Raw genomic sequence first — 20,940 nt, forward strand, 5'->3', positions numbered from 1 at the left:
CTGTCTAGAAAAGTCTCATATTATTGATGTCTCTCCCTCCTCTAAAGGCAATTCCTTTTATTTGTTTATTTTGCAAATATATGTATATATTTTACTCCCTTTTAAAATTATGTTAAATATAAAAATATATTTACCTCTTTTTCAGTGGAGTTCCACTAACTTTTCTACATTTTATGTTTATTATTTGTTTTAAAAGACTACTATTATAAAGGTTTTACACAGGCATAAACTGTAAACAAAATCCAAACATTATACTTTGGGAGACCAGACTGTTTAGCTTCTGTTAAGGAATATATCTGGGGTTTTTTTTAATCCAATGAGTTTGGTACTCCCTGCCATCTGGGAAAGACAGACGCCAAACTAAAGTGGGGTAGAAAGATTTCTTCTGATCTCCATTTATTGTTTGAGGCTGAGAAAATATCTCACAGAAGCTTTACAATGATGAGTCTGAGAAAATAAATTCCTTGAGTATAATAAGAGCCATGAAACTCCAGGTGTGCCCTGAGTGTTGTCCTCTGTGACTTTTTTTTTTTTTTTTTTTTGCGGTACGCGGGCCTCTCACTGTTGTGGCCTCTCCCATTGCGGAGCACAGGCTCCAGACGCGCAGGCCCAGCGGCCATGGCTCACAGGCCCAGCCGCTCCGCAGCATGTGGGATCCTCCCGGATCGGGGCACAAACCCGTATCCCCTGCATCGGCAGGCGGACTCTCAACCACTGTGCCACCAGGGAAGCCCTCAGGCTAGTTTTAAATGCAAAGATCAGAACATTTAACTCGTATGAGGAATTAGTTGACTTATACAATTGATATTTCATGGCTTGTCCCTGGAGTTGTCCCTCAAGCCAGCCAGAAGAGACAAGCACAGGCAGACTCAGAAAGGTTGGGAGGAGAGAGGACCCCACTCCCAAGCAGAGACCCACAGGCAGGGGGAGCACCCCTGGGCCTGGGATAATCACAACCAGAAGACCCTCCAGGGCCCTGGGGGTCCCACTTGCCTGCTGGGCCTAGCAGAACCCCCTTCTCACAAGCTGCCTGACCAAGATGCCGTAGCTGGGCACAGGGTCTGGGGGGATTGAGCTCCTGGCCCGCTGCTGCAACCCACAGCAGACGGCAACCACCAGGGATCCTTAAACCTCCAGGCCGGGAAGGCTTGGTACCCGAGTGGGAGCTGAGAGAGAGGCTCCCCCTACCAAGGTGGGAAACAGCACTGCCTGCCTGGGCTCTTGCCCCACCCAGGATGCTGTGGTACCCAGCCCTCGCCCATCGCTGTCAGGGAGGGAGGTACAGGCCAGGCTTCAGGAGTCCTGGGAGCAGGCAGCCTGGAGCCCCTCCCCAGAGGCCACAGGAGCCAGGACCAGTGTGAGCTGAGACCACAGGACCCCAGTGTGCGCTCTATCCACCTTCACTTACAAAACACAAATCCGAAGTGAAAATCATTCAGATTCAGAGCATTAAACCCCAAGTGCAGGGCCTTCTGAGCGCCGGGTTGTACAGCTGCACTGCTGGCACACCTTTGAAGGTAGCCTGGGTGGAGTCAGGGGCTTTTGTTTTTGTTTTTTCCCTCCGTTTTTAAGATGGGAGAAACTAGGAGAAGCTTGAATTCTGAGAGGTAGAATCCTTTAAGCTGAGATAGGACAAAGATGATGGCCAGAGAACTTGGCTGATAGGACCAGGCCCCCAGATGGGATTCCTTGCCCAGGGGGAGGGAAAGAGAAGAAAAGCAAATGTTAGGATAGGTGTGTCATATTTGGCAGGAAGGGAAGGCAGTTTCCATTCCTCAATTTCTGTTTTCTCTATGAAGTATCTGCTTGGGCTGGGGAGGAGGTCTTTGAGGGGTCATTAGGAGAGTGTAGAAGTGGGAAACAGGAGCTGTGAAGGAGGGGCAGACTGCTCCCTCCAGTCCAGCTGGAGTCATGGATTCCACGGAATTATGAAGTTTCTAGTCAGCCTGGTTGTGTGACATTCACGACCCTAAAAAGAGAAAGCTCTACCTTGCCATGGTCAGAGGAAGGATGGCCCCTCTCTTCCTTAGGAGGAACTCTTCTTAGGAAGGACTGTTCTTTATTTTGAACTGAATAAAAAATGACTTGTTTTTAGTGTTTCTACGTCCTTTAAAAAAACGAAATGATGTTAGTGATAGTAACATTCTTTTGGTATTTTTTTTTATTCTGGCAAAAATCTATATAAAATGTACCATTTTAAACATCTTTAAGTGTACAGTTCATAATGTTTGTTTTTAAATGTCCTTTACTTTGCAAAATAAAATAAGATTAAAAGTTGGTCATTCTGTATTGTACCCATAAAGTAGGTTTTTTTGTTTCTTTTGTTTTGTTTCGTTTTTGTGAAATTTTACTGGTCTGTGAAATCTAGAAACTTTATGAGCCTTAAAAAACTTTTTCCTATTTAACAGTGTTATATGACTCTTATTGGCAGAGGAAAACTCTGAAGCAGTTTATAGAATTTTTAAAGATATGGCATAAGAGTGAGATTAGGACTACTTATTTTATTTTGTTGTTACAGTGCTCTGATAAAGTTCTCCTAATTCCAGTATTTTGTATATATGTCTCATTTGTGACATTATCAACACTGTCTCATTTTCTGCCACAGTGCCATACTTCCCCTTTATATGTCATGTGTAAACTCACAGCTCATACTAAAAATAACTATGTTTTTCTAAGGATTTTTTGGGTAACAGAAAGATAAATATACATATGTAAAATGTGGGTGCGGTTATAGTTGTTCATTTGGTCAAAACTGTTTTAATAAATGGTTCTAAGATTTATAAAGATTTCGCACACATGCTGTTTTTTTCATTCTGAGCCACAGACACCAAAAATCCCACAGGAAGTTGTCTTTGAAAGTGTGGTTTTTTAGTTTCCTGTTCAGTTTGCATTAGATGATCAGAAATAGTCTGTGCAATCGAAAGAGATTCTTGGTTAAACTTTATTGTAATTCTAAATGAGAATCTCAAATTTGCTTGTATTTCTTCCCATATAATTGATCTAGAGGAGCTATAATCACATCCATATGTAGGCACTAAAGTTGTGGTATAATGTGAACCTTTTTTTGATGTTCAAAGGATAAACTCTTCATTGTTAAAGGGGCAACTATCTGAGATTATGCTTTATGCTTTCCACTTCTTATCAAACCATCTCCCCGGCAATAAACTGTAGGAATGGAGATGTGCTTTTAATTCTTGACAACTAACTTTTACCTTTATTTTTACAAATGACGAAAACTTTCTCTTGATTCTTTAGAGAAAAGGATAGACATTAAAAAAATTGTACAGTTTAATTAATTTTTTAACATCTTATAGGAGTATAATTGCTTTATAATGTTGTGTTAGTTTCTGCTTTATAACAGAGTGAATCAGCTATACATATACATGTATCCCCATATCTCCTCCCTCTTGCATCTCCCTGCCATCCTCCCTATCCCACCCCTCTAGGTGGTCACAAAGCACCGAGCTGATCTCTCTGTGCTGTGTGGCTGCTTCCCACTAGCTTTCTATTTCACATTTGGTACTGTATATTTGTCCATGCCACTCTCTCACTTCGTCCCAGCTTACCCTTCCCCCTTCCCGTGTCCCCAAGTCGATTCTCTACATCTGCATCTTTGTTCCTGTCCTACCCCTAGGTTCTTCAGAAACATTTTTTTTTCTTTTTAGATTCCATATATATGTGTTAGCATCCGGTATTTGTTTTTCTCTTTCTGACTTACTTCACTCTGTATGACAGACTCTAGGTCCACCCACCTGACTACAAATAACTCAATTTCGTTTCTTTTTATGGCTGAGTAATATTCCATTGTATATATGAGCCACATCTTCTTTATCCATTCATCTGTCGATGGACACTTAGGTTGCTTCCATGTCCTGGCTATTGTAAATAGAGCTGCAATGAACATTGCGGTACATGACTCTTTTTGAATTATGGTTTTCTCAGGGTATATGCCCAGTAGTGGGATTGCTGGGTTGTATGGTAGTTCTATTTTTATTTTATTTTTTTAGGAACCTCCATACTGTTCTCCACAGTGGCTGTATTAATTTACATTCCCACCAACAGTGCAAGAGGGTTCCTTTTTCTCCACACCCTCTCCAGCATTTATTGTTTGCAGATTTTTTAATGATGGCCATTCTGACTGGTGTGAGGTGATACCTCACTGTAGTTTGGATTTGCATTTCTCTAATGATTAGTGATGTTGAGCATCCTTTCATGTGTTTGTTGGCAATCTGTGTATCCTCTTTGGAGAAATGTCTATTTAGGTCTTCTGCCCATTTTTGGATTGGGTTGTTTGGTTTTTTGATATTGAGCTGCATGAGCTGCTTGTAAATTTTGGATATTAATCCTTTGTCAGTTGCTTCATTTGCAAATATTTTCTCCCATTCGTACAGCTTTAGATATTATAACTGCCACTGAAAAAAATTTTAAAGTATACTATTATTCATTGAAATATTTTTATCAATGTAACTTTTAAAGCATAGTATTCTCAAGGTTAAATTTCTTGCTTGATTTCATTATTTTTAAAACCATGGCAAAAGGAAAATAAACTAAAATTGCCATCAGATGTATTAGATCTTTGACAGATCATTATGTAATCTAGCATTTAACTTATATACGGTAGGCTTGATGAAGAGTGACAAATGAGGAAAGAGGAAAGGTCTCAGTGCATTTGTAGATAACATTTCTAGGTTTAGGTCTGTTAAAGGTACGATGTCTAGTTCTAGGCAGGTCATGCTGATTGCACATCTTATTAAATGGGAGGACTAATAAAGATAATGTGGAAGGTCTTCCACAGCCACCTTTTCAAATAAAAAAATAATATCACCACCATTTAAAAAAAATAGCATTTGTTCATAAGGAAATTTTAATTACAGTTCCTAAAAGAATAAATAATACTTTGTCCAAAAACAAAAGTCACATCCAACATGACTTTAAAACAAAAGTGACTGTAACCATTTCTGTGCATGGGGAAAAAAAAGAAAGAATAAGGGTTTGATTTGCAGAATGCTTTTTTCTAGTTCCATAGCTTCAGGTTGCAAAATGTATGGTATTTTACTTTGAAATTTTAATTGATATTTATATTAAATTGATATTTTTATTTAATATTTAACTGATATTTAATTGATATATTAAATTGATATTTATATATATTTATATATATATGATATTATGATATATACAGATATTTCTTGGTTACGATAAGTTATATCCATACAGTTTGAATTCTAAAGAGAAAACCATCGTTTAAAACCTGATGTTTCTGCTTTTTTCTGTTTCTCGTGTACCTTTTATGGCACTACACTAGGTACTTTTAAGGAGCTTACCATTTAATGTTACTAAGATTTCCTGACATTTGTGAAGACTTTACATTTTACAGAGTGTAGAATAATGAGGGAGGAAAAGGTATCTTAAATACTCCTTGGTGTCTAGCGAGGGCGTCTGCACTGCGGGCTGATCAGCCGGACCGTGGACCGAACGTCCTCGCAGCCTTTTCTGCTGGGCGCCTCCCCTTCTTTCGCCACTAAGAATTTCAACATTTTTTATGCCAAAAATATGCTTTTGGGATCCCTGTCTGTACCGGCTGGAGAAGGGGGTGTTGGGTCTATATCGAGGCCTCATGTGCGTGAGCCCCCTGGTGCCCGTGACCCCGTGACCAGTGTCCGCGGGGCAGTCGATCCGTCCACAACGACAGCCAGGACGCACTTCACAGCGAGGCCTAGGCAGGCGGGCGGCGGGGGCCGCAGCCAGGTGTGTCTCTGTTCAAGTCGCAAAGGCTGGGTACACGGAGGCTCACTCCTCGGGGGCGCTTTCCGCCTGACCCGTGATGCGAACAAACAGGAAACTCCGTCTCCAAGCTACTTCGGAAACTGGGCTTTTCCTTCCGCGACAGGGGTCGCGTCCGGACAGGAAGCTGACCAGCCGCTCGCCCCCTCGCCCTCGTGGCCCCGCCCCCGCCTCGGCCCCGCCCCCCCCGCGGCCCTGCCCCTGCCACGGCCCCGCCCCCTGGCCGGGCATGCTCAGTGGGACGGGTCGGGTTGGCAGGTTTGCGTGGCCCTCCGCGGTTGCCGGCGCCGGCTCAGCCCGCCGACGCCACGTCCCGTCGTTGCGGCTCGTTCCTGGGAAGTTACGTGCGGAAGCTGCTCGCAGGGAGCCGGCGGGCGGGCCGCGGAGGGCTCGGTGCTGCCGAGCGTTGAGCGGGCGGGCCCGTGCCGGTGGCGGGGCTGCGGCCGCCGCGCTCGGAGGGAGGTGCCGGCCGGGCGCGCCCCGCGGGGAGCCCCGGGCGGGGCTGGCGCGGCGCGGACTTTTGTCCTAGTTGAGTCCCCTCCCCGTGGGCCGGGCCTCTCTGGCGCCCCCGCCCCGCTCGCTCCCGGGAGATGTTTATCTGGGCAGCTGCGTGAGGAGCCGGTGGCTGGCGGCGAGGAGTCTCGGGTCCGAGGAGCGTCGTGTGGCACCGGAGAGACAAGATGTCCGCCAGGGCCGCGGCCGCCAAGGTGAGCGCTTCGGGGGCCCGTCCCGCCAGGGGCCCGTCTCCCTCCTCCCGCTGGCTGGCGGCCGGGCTGGGGCCCGAGGAGCGGGCGGGCGGCCGGGGGTGGGGACGGCCGGGGCCCAGGCAGGTGCATCGCGGCGGCGTCTCTGGCAGTCCCCGGCTCATGCCTGCGCGGGGAGGGAGCAGGGCGGGCGGGAACGCGCAACAGGTCCCGCCGGGAAGCCGGGCGCGGGGAGCGGAGGTCGGGCCGGAGCCACCCCAGTGGGCGGCGGCTGCTGTCTTTGCGGGAGTGGTTGGTCCCTGGCGAAACCGTGTGGTTTCGATCTGATGTCACTGTCGCTGGTATGCGCGCGCCCGCGACAAGACATTGGGACGGCAAACACTCAGCCCGTGTGGAGTAGGTTAGATTTTTGTTGTTTTAACTGTTTTATTTACTTATGGTAACATTGAAAAAACTAAACTCTTAACAGTTTTTAATAGTTTAGTTAGAATTAAACTTTCAAAAGTACCACAAAATACCCTTAAAAATGGACAGTTAGATGAACTCTAAACAATAAATATTGGCAAAGACGTGTGGGTCCCTCAAAAAAGTAACACTTTTTCCTATCAATTTTTCCATGTGCTTTGAAGTATTATGCCATTTTCTCAGTGCTTTCAAACCAATTTATATATGACATTAAAAAGCTGAAGTTTTTTTAAAAAATAAATTTATTTTTTTAAATTTTTGGCTGCGTTGGGTCTTTGTTGCGGTGCGCGGGCTTCTCATTGCGGTGGATTCTCTTGTTAGGGAGCACAGGCTCTAGGCACGTGGGCTCAGTAGTTGTGGCTTGCGGGCTCTAGGGCGCAGGCTCAGTAGTTGTGACCCACGGGCTTAGTTGCTCCGCGGCATGTGGAATCTTCCCGGATCAGGGCTCGAACCCGTGTCCCCTGCATTGGCAGGAGGATTCTTAACTACTGAGCCACCAAGGAAGTTCCCTGAAGTTCTTAAAAATCAGTTAATATTCTTCTCTCCTTTTGTACATTTTAACCTTTTTCACCATAAAATAGTACCTGCTCTTTTAAACGATTGCGGGAATACAGAAATGTGAAGAGTAAAAATCTTCTCCCTTAAAAATCAATTCATTACTTCAAACAGTATCAAAGTGCTTACGCAGGTACTGGTTTGATTTTTTTTGTTTGTTTTTCTGTTTGAAATGTTTATTCGTAGTTTCTCGGACCAGGTATAATAAGGCCCTGGAGTTTCTGATCTCAAGACCTTGTTTTCCGGCTGGCAGAAGTTAGCGGTTACACTTAGTAGTGAATTCTTCTAAGGAATTTAGTGTTCTCTCTTTAAGAAAACTTTCATGTGTACCTTTTTGACCTTACACTGATTAAGAACAATCTAAAGATTTAGAATAAAAGGTAGAATTTTGCATGATTTTAAAATAAGCTTACATTATTTACTTTTCTTGGGAGGAAAGGCTTTGTTTCCGTATTACAGAGAATGTCACTGTGTTCCTGCAGTGTGATCTCTGGCACTTAATATCCAAGACCACACACTCTAGAAAGGTTATTTCATGTATGGAGAGAAGTAAGTTTTCAATAGATTGCCATAGTAAAATGATGATTTAGAAGGAGTCCTACATTTTCTCCTGAATCATGGTGTTGAGATTTTATGGCATATTGCAAAATATCACTAGTTAAACATTACATTTTAGGGACGTTTGCATTCTTAAATATTTATGAGTAGAATGTCAGTTGAAAGCTTACTTTTCTGAAATGCTGTGTTATGGGGCCACCATGAAATCTTATGTAGATAGAGCAAGGCAGGCCGTAAAAGATAGGTGAAATGAAATAGTATTCAACCAAGTCACGTTAAATTTTGTAAGGTGATTAAAATGCTTAATAAGAACCAGGCTGTGTACTCAATACTTTACATATATTTTTGTTTCCTCCACTTCCCAGTTAAAAAAAAGTGAAGACATTAATTTTGCAGCGTGCTTTTCTTGCTTTTAGCATAATAGTTTGTAGAACTCTTCTCGAAACCAGTACCTTTGATTCTATATTCTTTGTAATGGTTGAATATTCTTCCATCCCATGAATATGCTGCAGTTCATTATTGCCTTACTGATAGACATTTAATTTATTTCCAGGATTTTATTGTAATAAGTAGCCTTATATTTTAATATCTGCACTTATATAGTACTACTGTATGTCATATTCTTAAAAGTGGAATTTCTGGGTCAAAGGGTATGCATTTAAAATTCTGATATACGCCACTAAATCTTTCTCCAAAACGGTTGTACCTAGAATTAAATATAACAATTGTTGGTAACTTACCTAATTTTAAAGGACATAAAACCTCAATAAATGAGATGAGAAAATATACTCTCTGAATAGGGAGAGTGACTCCTGTAGAATATACCAAATTTCCTAGAGTTGGTGTATAAATGTTAACACAATTCCAAATAGAATTCCAGGGCGGTATTGTAGAAAACTTGACATATTGATGAGAAAGTTTATCTGATAAAATAAATGGATGATAGCCATGAAATTTTTGGAAAAAGAATACCTTATTAGAAAACCTAATGTGTTATAAATTCAAAGTAATTTGAGGCAGTCTTTTAGCTCAGGAATAGACATTGGAATCACAGAGTCCAGAAACATCTGTGTGTTTATGAGGTTTTAGTGATTATGATCGTCAGCATTTAATGTGTGTCAGCTATTGTTCTAAGTGCTTAACATGTAGTTCTCAGTATCGATATGAAATGAGCACTACTGTTATTCCCCAGTTTATGGATGAGGAGATTGAAACACACAGAGATAAAGTAACTTGCCTAAATTCACCTATCCAGCAAGAGGAAAAATTGAGACTGTATGATAAAAATAACATGGAAGATTACTGGAGAAAGGATGGAAAAAGGATGGATTATTCAATAAATAGTGCTGGGACTGTTGGTTATCCTCTTTAAAAAAAAAAAAAATTTTAGGCCACCCACCCCCCGAAAATCCAAATGAAATGTTTGAAAAAGTGCAAAGAAGATAAATCATAAAATAGTAGAAGAAAGTGTAGGATGCTTTTAAAAACTATATACTTAAATTGGAAAGGGCTTTTCAGTGCATGATATTAATTTAAGTAATAAAGGAAAAGTTCAGATATACATCTGAATTTGCAAACAATTACTAGTGTACCTGATGTGAAATGATTCAAAAGTTGAAAACAGGAATTTGAGGGCGGTTCTCTGTCTCACCAAGGAATTGTTTAATTATGTAAGAAAATGATATGAATAATTGGGAACATTTCCATTTGTTGAATCACAGAAAGTGGCTGAAGCAAGTGCAGTGGCTTCTGGATTTTTAAGCAGTTTCACTTCAGAGGAAGCAATAAAATGTAACATTGTACTGTATGCTTATTAGATTTTGCTGCTTAAAAGTTTCCATTTTGTCTCAGGAACAGAATTTTTTTTGCCTGGTTGATTAGTTTTAAAATTATAATGTAGTTTAGTATGGAAATTATTTACACCACTTCTTAGGAATTGATTTATAGTTATCAAATAAGGCACAATGAACTTTCCTTAACAGCTGAACATTTGAAAGTTAAAAACTGTAGAGTAAAGCTAAATGAACAAAATTAATTACGAAATTAGTCCTTATAGATAGGAATTGTGTCCTCAGTGGCTGTTATGACGTAGTTTTAATTTTGGTACTTAGTGATTGGTATTTGCTTCATACTGCTTTAGAGGTAAATTAAAAACTCACTGTGCTTTACGAGAATTCACTAATTGTGTGTGCCAACGTTTATTGGGCTTCACTGTAGTAATATTTTTCTTTACCTGCCAAATTTGTACAATGTTTTTCACTAGAAATATTTTTATAGTATTTAAGGCAAAGACTTAATTTTTTATGTTAGTGTGTTTGACATGGTAGATGCTTGTGGTTAAACCTGTCATTTATGTGCTTGGTTGATAATCCTGACTGCATTTATAACTCTTAAGTTCATTTTAGGACAGCTCCATTAGACAGGTACTTCTCAAATCTACAGTGCTTCCCCACTAGTGAGTGATAGTGGAGGTCAGCCATCCACACCAACAAATAATGAGGTTAAAACCAATCTGTGGCTTTGAGAGCTGTAATGTAGTATATATAGTACTGTTTCCTGTTTGGTTTGAAGGAGAAAGATTACAGTAGTTTCACTGCTTTTTTTTTTTTTTCAATCCTGGTAACAATGTACTGGCTCTGACTTTTACTTGCTCTTTAATCTTTTTGCTATTTAGAGACCAAATGTAAACTCAGTACAGTTCTAAGAATAAAACTGAGTATAAACAAGACAGATCACCAAGCTGCTAAGGAAAGTGTCATTAAAAATAATAATTTTGGTGAAAAAATTGGAAGTGTAATCCTCTTTATTGACATAGTTCTGACATGATAAAAATTCAGTCTAATGGAAGACCACGAGTCTGGCTGTAAATCCACGTGTGGTGCCACTGGTCCCTGGCCGCCCAGCCACAGCTCACTGCAGGCTCCATGCCAGTCATGCACTCAGGGTCGAGCACTCATGGAACGTGGTAGGGTTGGAGACCAGCCATGGGACAAGCAGAGTTATTTTTTATTCGTAGAGTTTTTGATCAAATGTTAAATAAGATTAAAAGATAGTTTATGTCTAGTATGATATTTCTGAAATATTTGACTAGAACTTGCTTTGCATCTCTGAATTTTGAAAGACAATCTTGAAAAACCTCTTTAGCTTAACTTTTAATCTTGTAGAAAGAGACACGTTAGAACAATTTACCAAGTTTTGAATTTAATCTAAAATTGGTCTGTTTCAGTATAGTATTTCTAATATAAGCCAGCAATAAAAATAGGCCTTTTGCTACTGCTGACCTAGAGTGCTTCCTAATTTATTTATTGCAGAGAAGAGTGGCTTCAGGTTGCTTCTTTATGGGTTAGCCAGGTGCTTGATTTCCATGCCTTCCTAAACAGATACATTCTTAATAATGAGAAGTGTGCGGTGAGTTCATGGGTAGGGAATTTCATGTTATATCCTAAAAATGTGTGAAAATAATGGACTCTGAATGATCGACTATCCCACAGAGTACTGTTTTAATATGAGGAAACCAATGTTGCCAAAATTCATACCACAAAATACCATTTGAGATTTAATAACAAGCCCTGTTACGTATGTAGTGTTAATACTGAATCTCAGAAAGCCCTTAACTTTGGGGTAGATCAAAAGGTATGTTTTAATTTGTGTTGTAGGTGCATTTCAGTATATATTAGAACAGTCTTAACTCTTTCAAGCTGGTAGAATGCTGGGAAGTGAGTTGATTGGTGAGTGACCTCATTCTAGTTTATCATGCCCAGAAGAGAGGTGAAAACTGGAACGAATATTACTTTGCAGGGATGCTAATTAGGAACATAAGATTAGCATATTCCTCGCCTGATTAAAAAAAAGTTTTTTTGATTTGCTGAAATATTTTTTGTTTTTTTTAAAATAGTGTACGTTCCCAAAGAGTGAAAGTTCATTTTTTTCTTGGTTATTTTAGGAATTTTCACTCTTTCGAATTGTTGCTAGTAATCTTTTGGGTTTGTACACAGTTTTTGATAACTGAAATAAACTTAATTTATGATTACTCTCTTAATTCAATACATAATGCTAAAATTCAGGAGGTTATCAGTAATGAGATTCTTTTTGTTAGTTCAGCAAGTATTTATTGAGCACACTTTGTTTTGGATCCCTGTCCTCTAAAGGCTTATAGGTTTTAGCTGCCCTGTATTGTAATAATCAGTTGTGAAATGTGTAATTCATTTTTAAGATCCAAAGAATTTGAGTTTTTATTCTTAAAATAAATATGAGCACACTTCAGGTCATCTTATAAGAGCATAGCACTCTGCTGTGCTTTTTTGGTTGGGGAAGGTGGTAGAATCCCATCTAGAGTCTGGGCTTACTGTAACACATGAGTTTCTGCATTTTCCCTTGTTAATTAAAAAAAAAAAAAGTTTCAATTGAATCTGGATACATTCACGCATTTGGTAAACGTCTAAGTAGGAGAAGAAGGTTAAGAATTATAAAGTAATTAGAATTTACTTATATACTTATAACTCCTTGAATATACTGACATGAAAAATGGACAGTAAGCTGGCTGTTACTATTATACTTAGGGTCTAGCCAGTTGTTAAATATGTAACAATTTGGATTTTTGAAACTGTATTCTATATTTAACAGATACTCACTGGTGGCCTAGTATGAACCAGGCACTGTTCTAGGTGCTAGAAATAGAGCAGTGAACATATCACTATGCTGTACTTGTGGACCATTTTAATGGTGTGGGCAGAAAGCAACAAATAAAATACTGTAAATAAAATGATTATGAGCACCTAGAATCCCTAACAGGCCATTTCTGGATCATAACTTGCTTTCCCCAAAGATTATAAGTATCTTGTCTTCTGTATTACTTACTTTCTAGTTTTTCTGTATAATTTTACCACTTACGCATTCCGTAAACACTGGTTTTGCCTGTGAACTTTATACCAACAGGATCTTCTGGTGTGGACTCTTGTATATGGCTTCTCTTGCTCAGTGTTGTGTCTGAGACGATGGACATTGTGGGTGACTAGTTCATTAGCTATCATTATATTCGTGGGTGAAATTCGTAGTCTTCCATTTTAGGAGGGCTTGTCAGATTGGCTTCTGGAAAAAGTAGTTTGAATTAGACTTCTGTGGGTTTTGAGGGGAAAATGTTGTGTACTTGTCTGAGGGGCAAGAATTAGATAAGTGTATTGGCTAAGCGTTGGGACACTAACAACTATGTGAAAAATAGGGAGCTGCTTTTGGTGTTCATATGATGTTTACCTTGAAAAGTCAGTTTTAATTTTGAGGGCTTTTTATGACTGAGGTCTTAAAATCCATTATCTTAAAGTATATTTTCATAGGTATCCATTTACCTGACACTGATCAGACCAGTGAAAGCCCTGATGGGGAGAAATTCGTGGTTCGGCAAAAACAAGTAAACACAAGTGTACTTTTCAAAGTATGATTGTAAGAAATCTTTCCCAGTGGTGTCATGTAAAGGAACTTTGGAAGATTTATTTACTGTTTTTCTTTTTTTTAAAAAAATAAATTTATTTATTTATTTTTGGCTGTGTTGAGTCTCTGTTGCTGCGCGAGTTGCAGCGAGCGGGGGCTACTCTTCCTTGCAGTGTGTGGGTTTCTCATTGCAGTGGCTTCTCTTGTTGCAGAGCACGGGCTCTAGGTGCACGGGCTTCAGTAGTTGTGGCTTGTGGGCCCTAGAGCTCAGGCTCAGTAGTTGTGGTGCACGGGCTTAGTTGCTCTGAAACATGTGGGATCTTCCCAGACCAGGGCTCGAACCCGTCCGTGTTCCCTGCACTGGCAGGCAGATTCTTAACCACTGCACCACCAGCAAGTCCCTATTGTTTTTCTTTTTTAAACAGTGATACATGTTGGAGTATTTAATTAAACATATACCAACCCATATTTTGATGCTGTATTTCCTGTAAAGTCAGAAGACAGTGGTCATGGCAAGCAGATTTACATCCTACTTGTAAATAATGAGAAATGTGTATTAATAATAAATAATAGCCTCCTAATACTGAGTGCTGATTCTGTGACGATACTAAGCTAGTTTTATGTGCATTGCCTCATCTGATCTTAACAATTGCAGTAGGTACTCTTGTGACCTCTGTTTCATAGGTGAGGAATCTGAGGTTAAATTTACTGCTCTGGCTAATGGCACACTTGCTTCTAGGCTTTATAATTCACACATGCGCATGCTTTTACGTTCATGTGCTGTAAGGAGTGTCAAGGAGAGGAGTATGGAATGGTGTTAGGCGAGTCCTGACTCACAGGAGCAGGAAGAGAGGGTGCTGTGGGGTCAGAGAGCACGAGCTCCTCTGAAGGAGGCCAAAATTGCCCCGCCCCAGCTGATTGTTGCTGGTGGCGAAGACAGCAGGCTGGATCTTCGCGTTTTTTTCCAGAACTGGTTGTAAATCTAGATTTTCTGTAAATTACCTTGACTTATATGTTGGGAGCTGACTTCATGTTTTATACCTTTTTATTGTGAAACACAACACCTATGTAAAAGAGCAGAAAGCACATGTACATTAATGAATTATCACAAAGTGAACACCCATATAAACACCACCCAGGTCAAGGAGTAGAATATTGGCAGCTCTTCAGCTTCCTTCATTGCCCTCTACCTGATAACCTTATCCTGCCAGTGAGCCACTGTCCCGACAGTAAGACCCCTGTGTTAGGATCTTCCTGCCAGCACCATTCTTTCCCCAAGACAGCCACTATTCTGACTTTATGTTTTTAAAATTCATGTGTTGTTGATGAATTCATTCATCTTCATTGCTGTTTAGTATTTTATTGTGTGAATGTACTACAGTTTATTTATTCTACCATTGATGGGCATTTGGGTTGTTTACTACTTTGGGCTATTAAGAATAATGCTTCCACTATTAAGATGAGCACTTGTTCATCTCGGTGAACATGTGCACGTTTTTCTCTAAGATGTATTTGGGGACGGAATTGCTGCTGGATTGTTTAGTGTGTCATCACTTTCAGTAGACGATGTCTTCTGCAAAGAGATTATACCAAGTTACACTTGTCATCATCAGTGAATGAGAGTTTCTGTTGCTCTGCATTTTCACCAGTACTTGGTATTAGCAGACACTTTTAGCCCTTTCTGGTTGGTCTTTAGTGAATCTCATTGGAGATTTTAATTTGCATTTTTTGACTAGATGAAGTTGAGCAACTTTTCATGTTTATGCCCTGTTTGAGTCTATTGTCTATTTTTCTTTGGGATTATCTTCTTATTGATTTGCTTTGTATTTTTTTTTTTTTTGGATAAAAGCTAGTTGATTATATGTATTGTAGGTATATTTTCCAGTGTGGTAGTTCTCTTAATGGTCTTTTGATGAATAGAAGCTCTTCATTTGAATGTGGTCTGAGTGTAGTGACACAGGAGAAAGGCCAGCAAGGGAATAGAGAGTTTCCAGAGAGGGACCTGTCTGTTGGTAGGCCAGACCCTGCACAGAGAGAGGTCAAGCAATATAAGAACTAAAAAGGTTTATCATTGAATAACCCTAAGTCTTTGTTACTTTATTACGTGAGTTTAGGCTCTGGAATCTGCATCTTGAGTCTACCAGTTAATACTGTGTTGTCATCTGTACAACTCAGATAATCACAGTACTCTCAGGGACCCGTCTCAGGGTGGTTGTACACTCAGCACAGTGCCCAGAACAGGGTGAGCTGTTATGTTGGCTGTATCTTTTAATAAAAACATTTTAAGTGAAGCCCACCTTAATATCAGGGAAGAGGTGTATAGGAATTATGGTATTTCTGTGTATGTGCATTCTTAAAACATTTACTTACTTTACGTATTTAGGTATGTATGTATTTATTTGATACTGGACAAAGGTTAGTTGAGTCCCAGACCAGCAAGATGTGTTGTGGTGTCAGAGAAAGTCCTTGAGCTCCCGAGATACTTTTGAAAATTTTATTACAGTAGTATTAAGTAAGAGATGCACTCTTTTGTCTGACGAATTAGGGAATAGAGACTAAAGACTACTCCTACTCCAGTGCACCTGGTTCAGTTGGGCTACCTATCTGATAGGGTGAATGACCTGACCGATCAGCAGATTCTGTTCAGTTCTTAACTCGTGAGCACCTCATATCTTTCCACTCTTTCCATGGGTATTTTCTACCATTTACATCCCCTCTCCCTCCAACACACAGATCTATACACACATACACACATTCTGTTCTTCTCTTTGTACTCCTGTAATAGCCTCCTAAGTAGTATCATACCCCTTCTTGTCCCTTACAGTCTGTCTTTTTAAAACGATCTTCTCAAAATCCAAGTTTGATTAGTACCCTCTTTCCCTGTGCCCCAGTACGCATGCTCATTCTAAAACTCCTAGGCTTCTTAATTGACTTCATAAGTAAAAGACCAAAATCCATAATATGATCAGTAAGCTGCTACAGGATTATTTGACCCCTACCTACCGCTCTAGCCTCATCTTGCATCTTTTCCCCCCTCTTGGTCTCTGTTCTCAACCTGTGCTGTCCTCATTTTAGTTCCTAGCGGGTACTGAACTTCCTGCCAGGTTTGTCTTTGAGTTCCTCTCATGGCACTCATTCTTTTCTTTGTAGTATTTATTTAAGCCTGTGATAATATATTCAGTTGTGACTTTTTTTTTTTTTTTTTTTTTTGTGGTACGTGGGCCTCTCACTGTTGTGGTCTCTCCCATTGCGGAGCACAGGCTCCGGACGCGCAGGCTCAGTGGCCCTGGCTCACCGGCCTAGCTGCTCCGCGGCATGTGGGATCTTCCCGGACCGGGGCACGAACCCGTGTCCCCTGCATTGGCAGGCGGACTCTCAACCACTGCGCCACCAGGGAAGCGCTCAGTTGTGACATTTTTTGATCATCCATTTCTGCCATTAGACTGTAAGCTCCATGAGAACAAAGGTCATCTTGGTGTGTCCTGTCATTGCAGAGCTTAACAAAGTGTCTAGCTTATAATAAACTCAAATATTGTTTGAATGAACATGGAAAGTGCTTTCCTACGCTAGGGCTCTTGCACATGCTGTTTTCTCTACCTGGAAAGCTTCCCCACTTCTGTCCCTCATTCACCCAGCATCTGTGCCAATTTTTTTTTTTTTTTGACAAGTGCTTATCAACTTATTAAAAGTTGATTTCAGCATTTGCAGTGGTGACTTCAGCCCTGACTCCTGGCTCAGTGTTGATGGAAGTAATCTGCTTAACCATCTCAGGACTGTGCAAGTCAGCTGTGGAGCCTCTTCTGAAAACCATCCCAAGTTTTAGAACCTTCACCACCAGGAATTTTCCTTGTAGCTATTCTCAGAGTCTTGGTATGCATCTGAACTGGTCCTTTCACTTTGAGATGCTTTTCCTTTGTGCCTCTGGTCAAGTCAGTGTTGAGGCTGGTGAAGATGATTGTAATTCCCTGAACTGCCAAGTCTGGTCCCACAGGTCCTTACCGCATTTTGCTGCGGCCGCAACTGGGCTTCCTGCCTGCCTTGTTCCTCAGCCAGAGCAGTTAGAGCTCTGAGGACCTGTCTTCCTCAGAGAGCCATGTCCCAATACTAACCTCAAGAACCTTGTCCTGAGCCCAGAAAACAGTTCAGAACTCTGCTTTAAGCTCCCTGTGCTTTACCTGTATTTCACTGTACAACAACTTGTACTTATTTGTCTGCTGCTTATTTGATTAAAATCTGACGTCCCTCCTGGACCAGAGGCACCATTTTCACTCTGTTGCTCACTTACTGGTAATAGACCAGGTTACATTCAGCCAAGAAACTCCCAGCAGGTCCTAGTGCATCTCGAGGACCCGCTGCACTTATCTTTCCTGGAAGGGGAGGCAGCTGCTGAGGAGCCAGCCCACGGAAACTTTGCATAATGGCCTGGCATCTTGGTCGTAGGATTCTTGGTTTGGGTCTTTTCTAGATTCAATAATTAACTTGTAGTCCCCTCAATTGCCTTCCTTTTTTTTAAGTGGAAAAAGTTCGAGCCCATACAGAAGTATACGAGGCGTGTAATGAATCCCCACGCTAGCCTCACAGGTCCAGTCGTCAGTTTACAGCCAGTCTTGTTCCATCTATACTTCTACCCATTGTATTCTCTCTCCCCCGTTATTCTGAAGCAAACACCAGACATGTCTTTTCATCTAACATTTGAGTATATATCTCTAAAAGATAACTCTTCAAAAAAATAACTATATTACTATTATCACACTTTAAAAACAAATTGTAAATTTAAAAAATCCACCATTTACTCAATGTACAGTTTCTAATTATCTTAAGTATCAACTTCTGTTTTCAATATATTTAAGAAAAAACAGGAGCCAAATAAAGTCCTCCCATTGTGATTGTTTGGTGTGTCTCCTAAGTCTCTTAGACTGTAGGATTCTCCCATCTGGCTCTGGCCCTGGCCTTCCCACCCACGGTGCAGTTTTATTGGTGAGGAACATAATTGTTTGTCCTATGCAATTTCTTGGTCTGGATTTTCCCTGTCATAGTTACAATGTTTCTTGCCTTCTGTATTTCCTGAAAATTGGTGATTAGAGCCAGCACAGTTCTGTCTAATAGAAATATCATATGAGCCACATACGTGATTTAAATTTTGTTAACCACATCAAAAAGTTTTAACAGGTGAAAATAATTTTAATATTTTATTTGTGCATATATCCAATATATTATCATTTTAACTGTGACAGTTCTTCCGGTTTCTCAGTCTTCTCCTGTCTTTTATGACTTGGACACTTTCAGTGAACGCCGGTCAGTTATTTTTTAGAATGTTTCCATTTGGGTTTGTCTGATGTTGTCCCATGATTGGATTGGGGTTATGCATCAGATTAGGAAAGGGTATGTGATATTTATGTTTTATTACTGGTGTGATAACCTTGAACATTTGGTGAGGTACTTAACTGTTTTTCCCTTTGTAATTGATCAATATCTTGGGCAAGATACTTTGAGATTGTTTCTCTTCAAACTTTTGCCCACTGGTTATACTCTTTGACCTTGCTTGCAGCAGTTATTACGATGTTTTTTCCCTAAAATAGTGATCTTGTATTTCTCTCATTTCTTCCACATTCCTTTGTAAGGAAGAGCTGCCCCTTCTTCCTCATGTATCTAGTTATCTGTACGTGTATGTTTTATACCATGGGTTTATATGGATGCCCTGATTCCTATCCAGCACTCTTCATTCTAGTCTTCACTCTTTCTTGTAACTTCTTTGTCTGACAGTGAGAAATCAGCTCATTGTCTACAGTATATTCAGTTATTAGTTTAATCCTTATGTACCTGTCCAGTAGTTAGCAGATTGTTAACCTATCCTATCCTTCTGAGAAACAGATTGACTTAACTCGAGTACAGTGTTTGTGTACAGTTCTTTGTGTCTTTAACATTACAGTATCCAGTCAGAATAGTGTTTTCCACAGTTACTTAGCTGAGTGTTTTTCTACCCATCCTCTTCGCTTGTGGTATTCATTTGTAATAGATAGGTTTATCTGTTACTGTTTGTATTCCATTTTGGTTCCCACCACCTCATCCTGGTTGATTTTAATTATTTATTTGTTATTTTGGGGTATGTGAAACGTTACTGTAGTTCAGTGTTGCAAAGAAATATCATTCCTTCCTCAGTCCTACCACCTTCTCCCTTCCACCCCTTTCCTACTTACTCTGTAAGTAATCAATTTCTTTAGTTTCTGGTTTATCATTTCTATATTTCTTTTGCACAAATGAGCAGATACATGTATATAATCTTATATTCCTTTCTTTCCTTCATGAAGGGTGGAGTACTATTGATATTTGTGCACTTTGCTTTATTCTTTTAAAGGTCTGTCTTTGAAATTGCTCCATGTCGGTTCATAGAGATCTTCCATTTTTCATGGCTGCATAGTACTCCGCTCTGTGGTGTGCTGTAATTTATTCATCCGTTCTCCCAAGTTTGGTCATACAGGTTGTTCCCAGTATTGTAGTTACAAACATTGCTACCATGAATACCTGGTACATATGTATAGTCACATTGTTGGAGGATTATCTTCAGGACACATTTCCTAGGAGTGGGATCTCTGGGTCAGAAGGTTAGGTACACATTCAGTTTTGTTAGGTATTGCCAGATTTACTTTTTTTTTGCGGTACACGGGCCTCTCACTGTTGTGGCCTCTCCTGTTGAGGAGTACAGGCTCCGGACGCGCAGGCTCAGCGGCCATGGTTCACGGGCCCAGCCACTCCGCGGCATGTGGGATCTTCCCGGACTGGGGCACGAACCCGTGTCCCCTGCATCGGCAGGTGGACTCTCAACCACTGCGCCACCAGGGAAGTCCCAGTATTGCCAGATTTACCTCCAGAAAGGCAGGATGAATTTGCATTTCCCCTGGAAATATTTGTGAGTGAATATAGCCTCACACAGTCTTGCCCTTCGACTGCTTTGGCAGGTGAGAAATGGCATCTTGGTGTTATTTTAATTTGCATTTCTCTAATTATGATTGAGTTTGAACATTTTTTTCAAATCTTAATATCCTTTTTGTGATGTATTTTTCCCCCATTTTTCTACTGAATTTTTTCCTGCAGTTTTTGATTTCTTTATGTTTTAGGGATATTGGCTCTCATGGTGTATCTTGCAGTTTTCTTAAGACTTTGTTTATGGTGTTTTGTATTTCTTTTTTTGGTCAGGCAGACATTTAAAATTTTTTACGTACTTTGTTTTATTTCCGTTAGACTTTGAGTTATGCTTAGAAAGTCTTTTCCTACACCAACATTAAAGAGGAATTCACCCAGGTTTTCTCTAGTACTCGTATGGTTTTTTTTACATTTAGATTCCTAAATTCATTCGAAGTTTATTTTTGTGTGTGGTGAGATATAGATCCAATATATGTTTTTTCCAAATGACAGCCCAGATGTTCTAGCCACATTTATTAAAAAGTGCATC

The 20,940-nt window shown here is 40.4% G+C and overlaps 1 protein-coding gene across 12 annotated transcripts in view; it reads left to right on the forward strand.

Annotated features, from left to right (window-relative positions):
* TJP1 (tight junction protein 1) overlaps nucleotides 1-20,940 on the forward strand; it is a gene marked incomplete at its 5' end in the record, with an annotated part of 251,470 nt that overhangs the window by 128,713 nt on the left and 101,817 nt on the right. For 7 of the 12 annotated variants that reach the window (XM_079698950.1, XM_079698944.1, XM_079698948.1 and 4 more), the window contains one exon: nucleotides 6,408-6,491. The exons of 3 other annotated variants lie outside the window; for them this stretch is intronic. In XM_079698950.1, the coding sequence (XP_079555076.1) occupies nucleotides 6,465-6,491 (27 nt within the window). Of the gene's footprint in view, nucleotides 1-6,407; nucleotides 6,492-8,047; nucleotides 8,087-20,940 lie in introns of those variants that run through there. 2 more of the 12 variants (XM_079698951.1, XM_079698943.1) reach the window with 1 other exon arrangement.

This window comes from Hyperoodon ampullatus (genome assembly GCF_949752795.1).
Source record: "Hyperoodon ampullatus genome assembly, chromosome: 3".
Lineage (NCBI taxonomy): Eukaryota > Metazoa > Chordata > Mammalia > Artiodactyla > Ziphiidae > Hyperoodon > Hyperoodon ampullatus.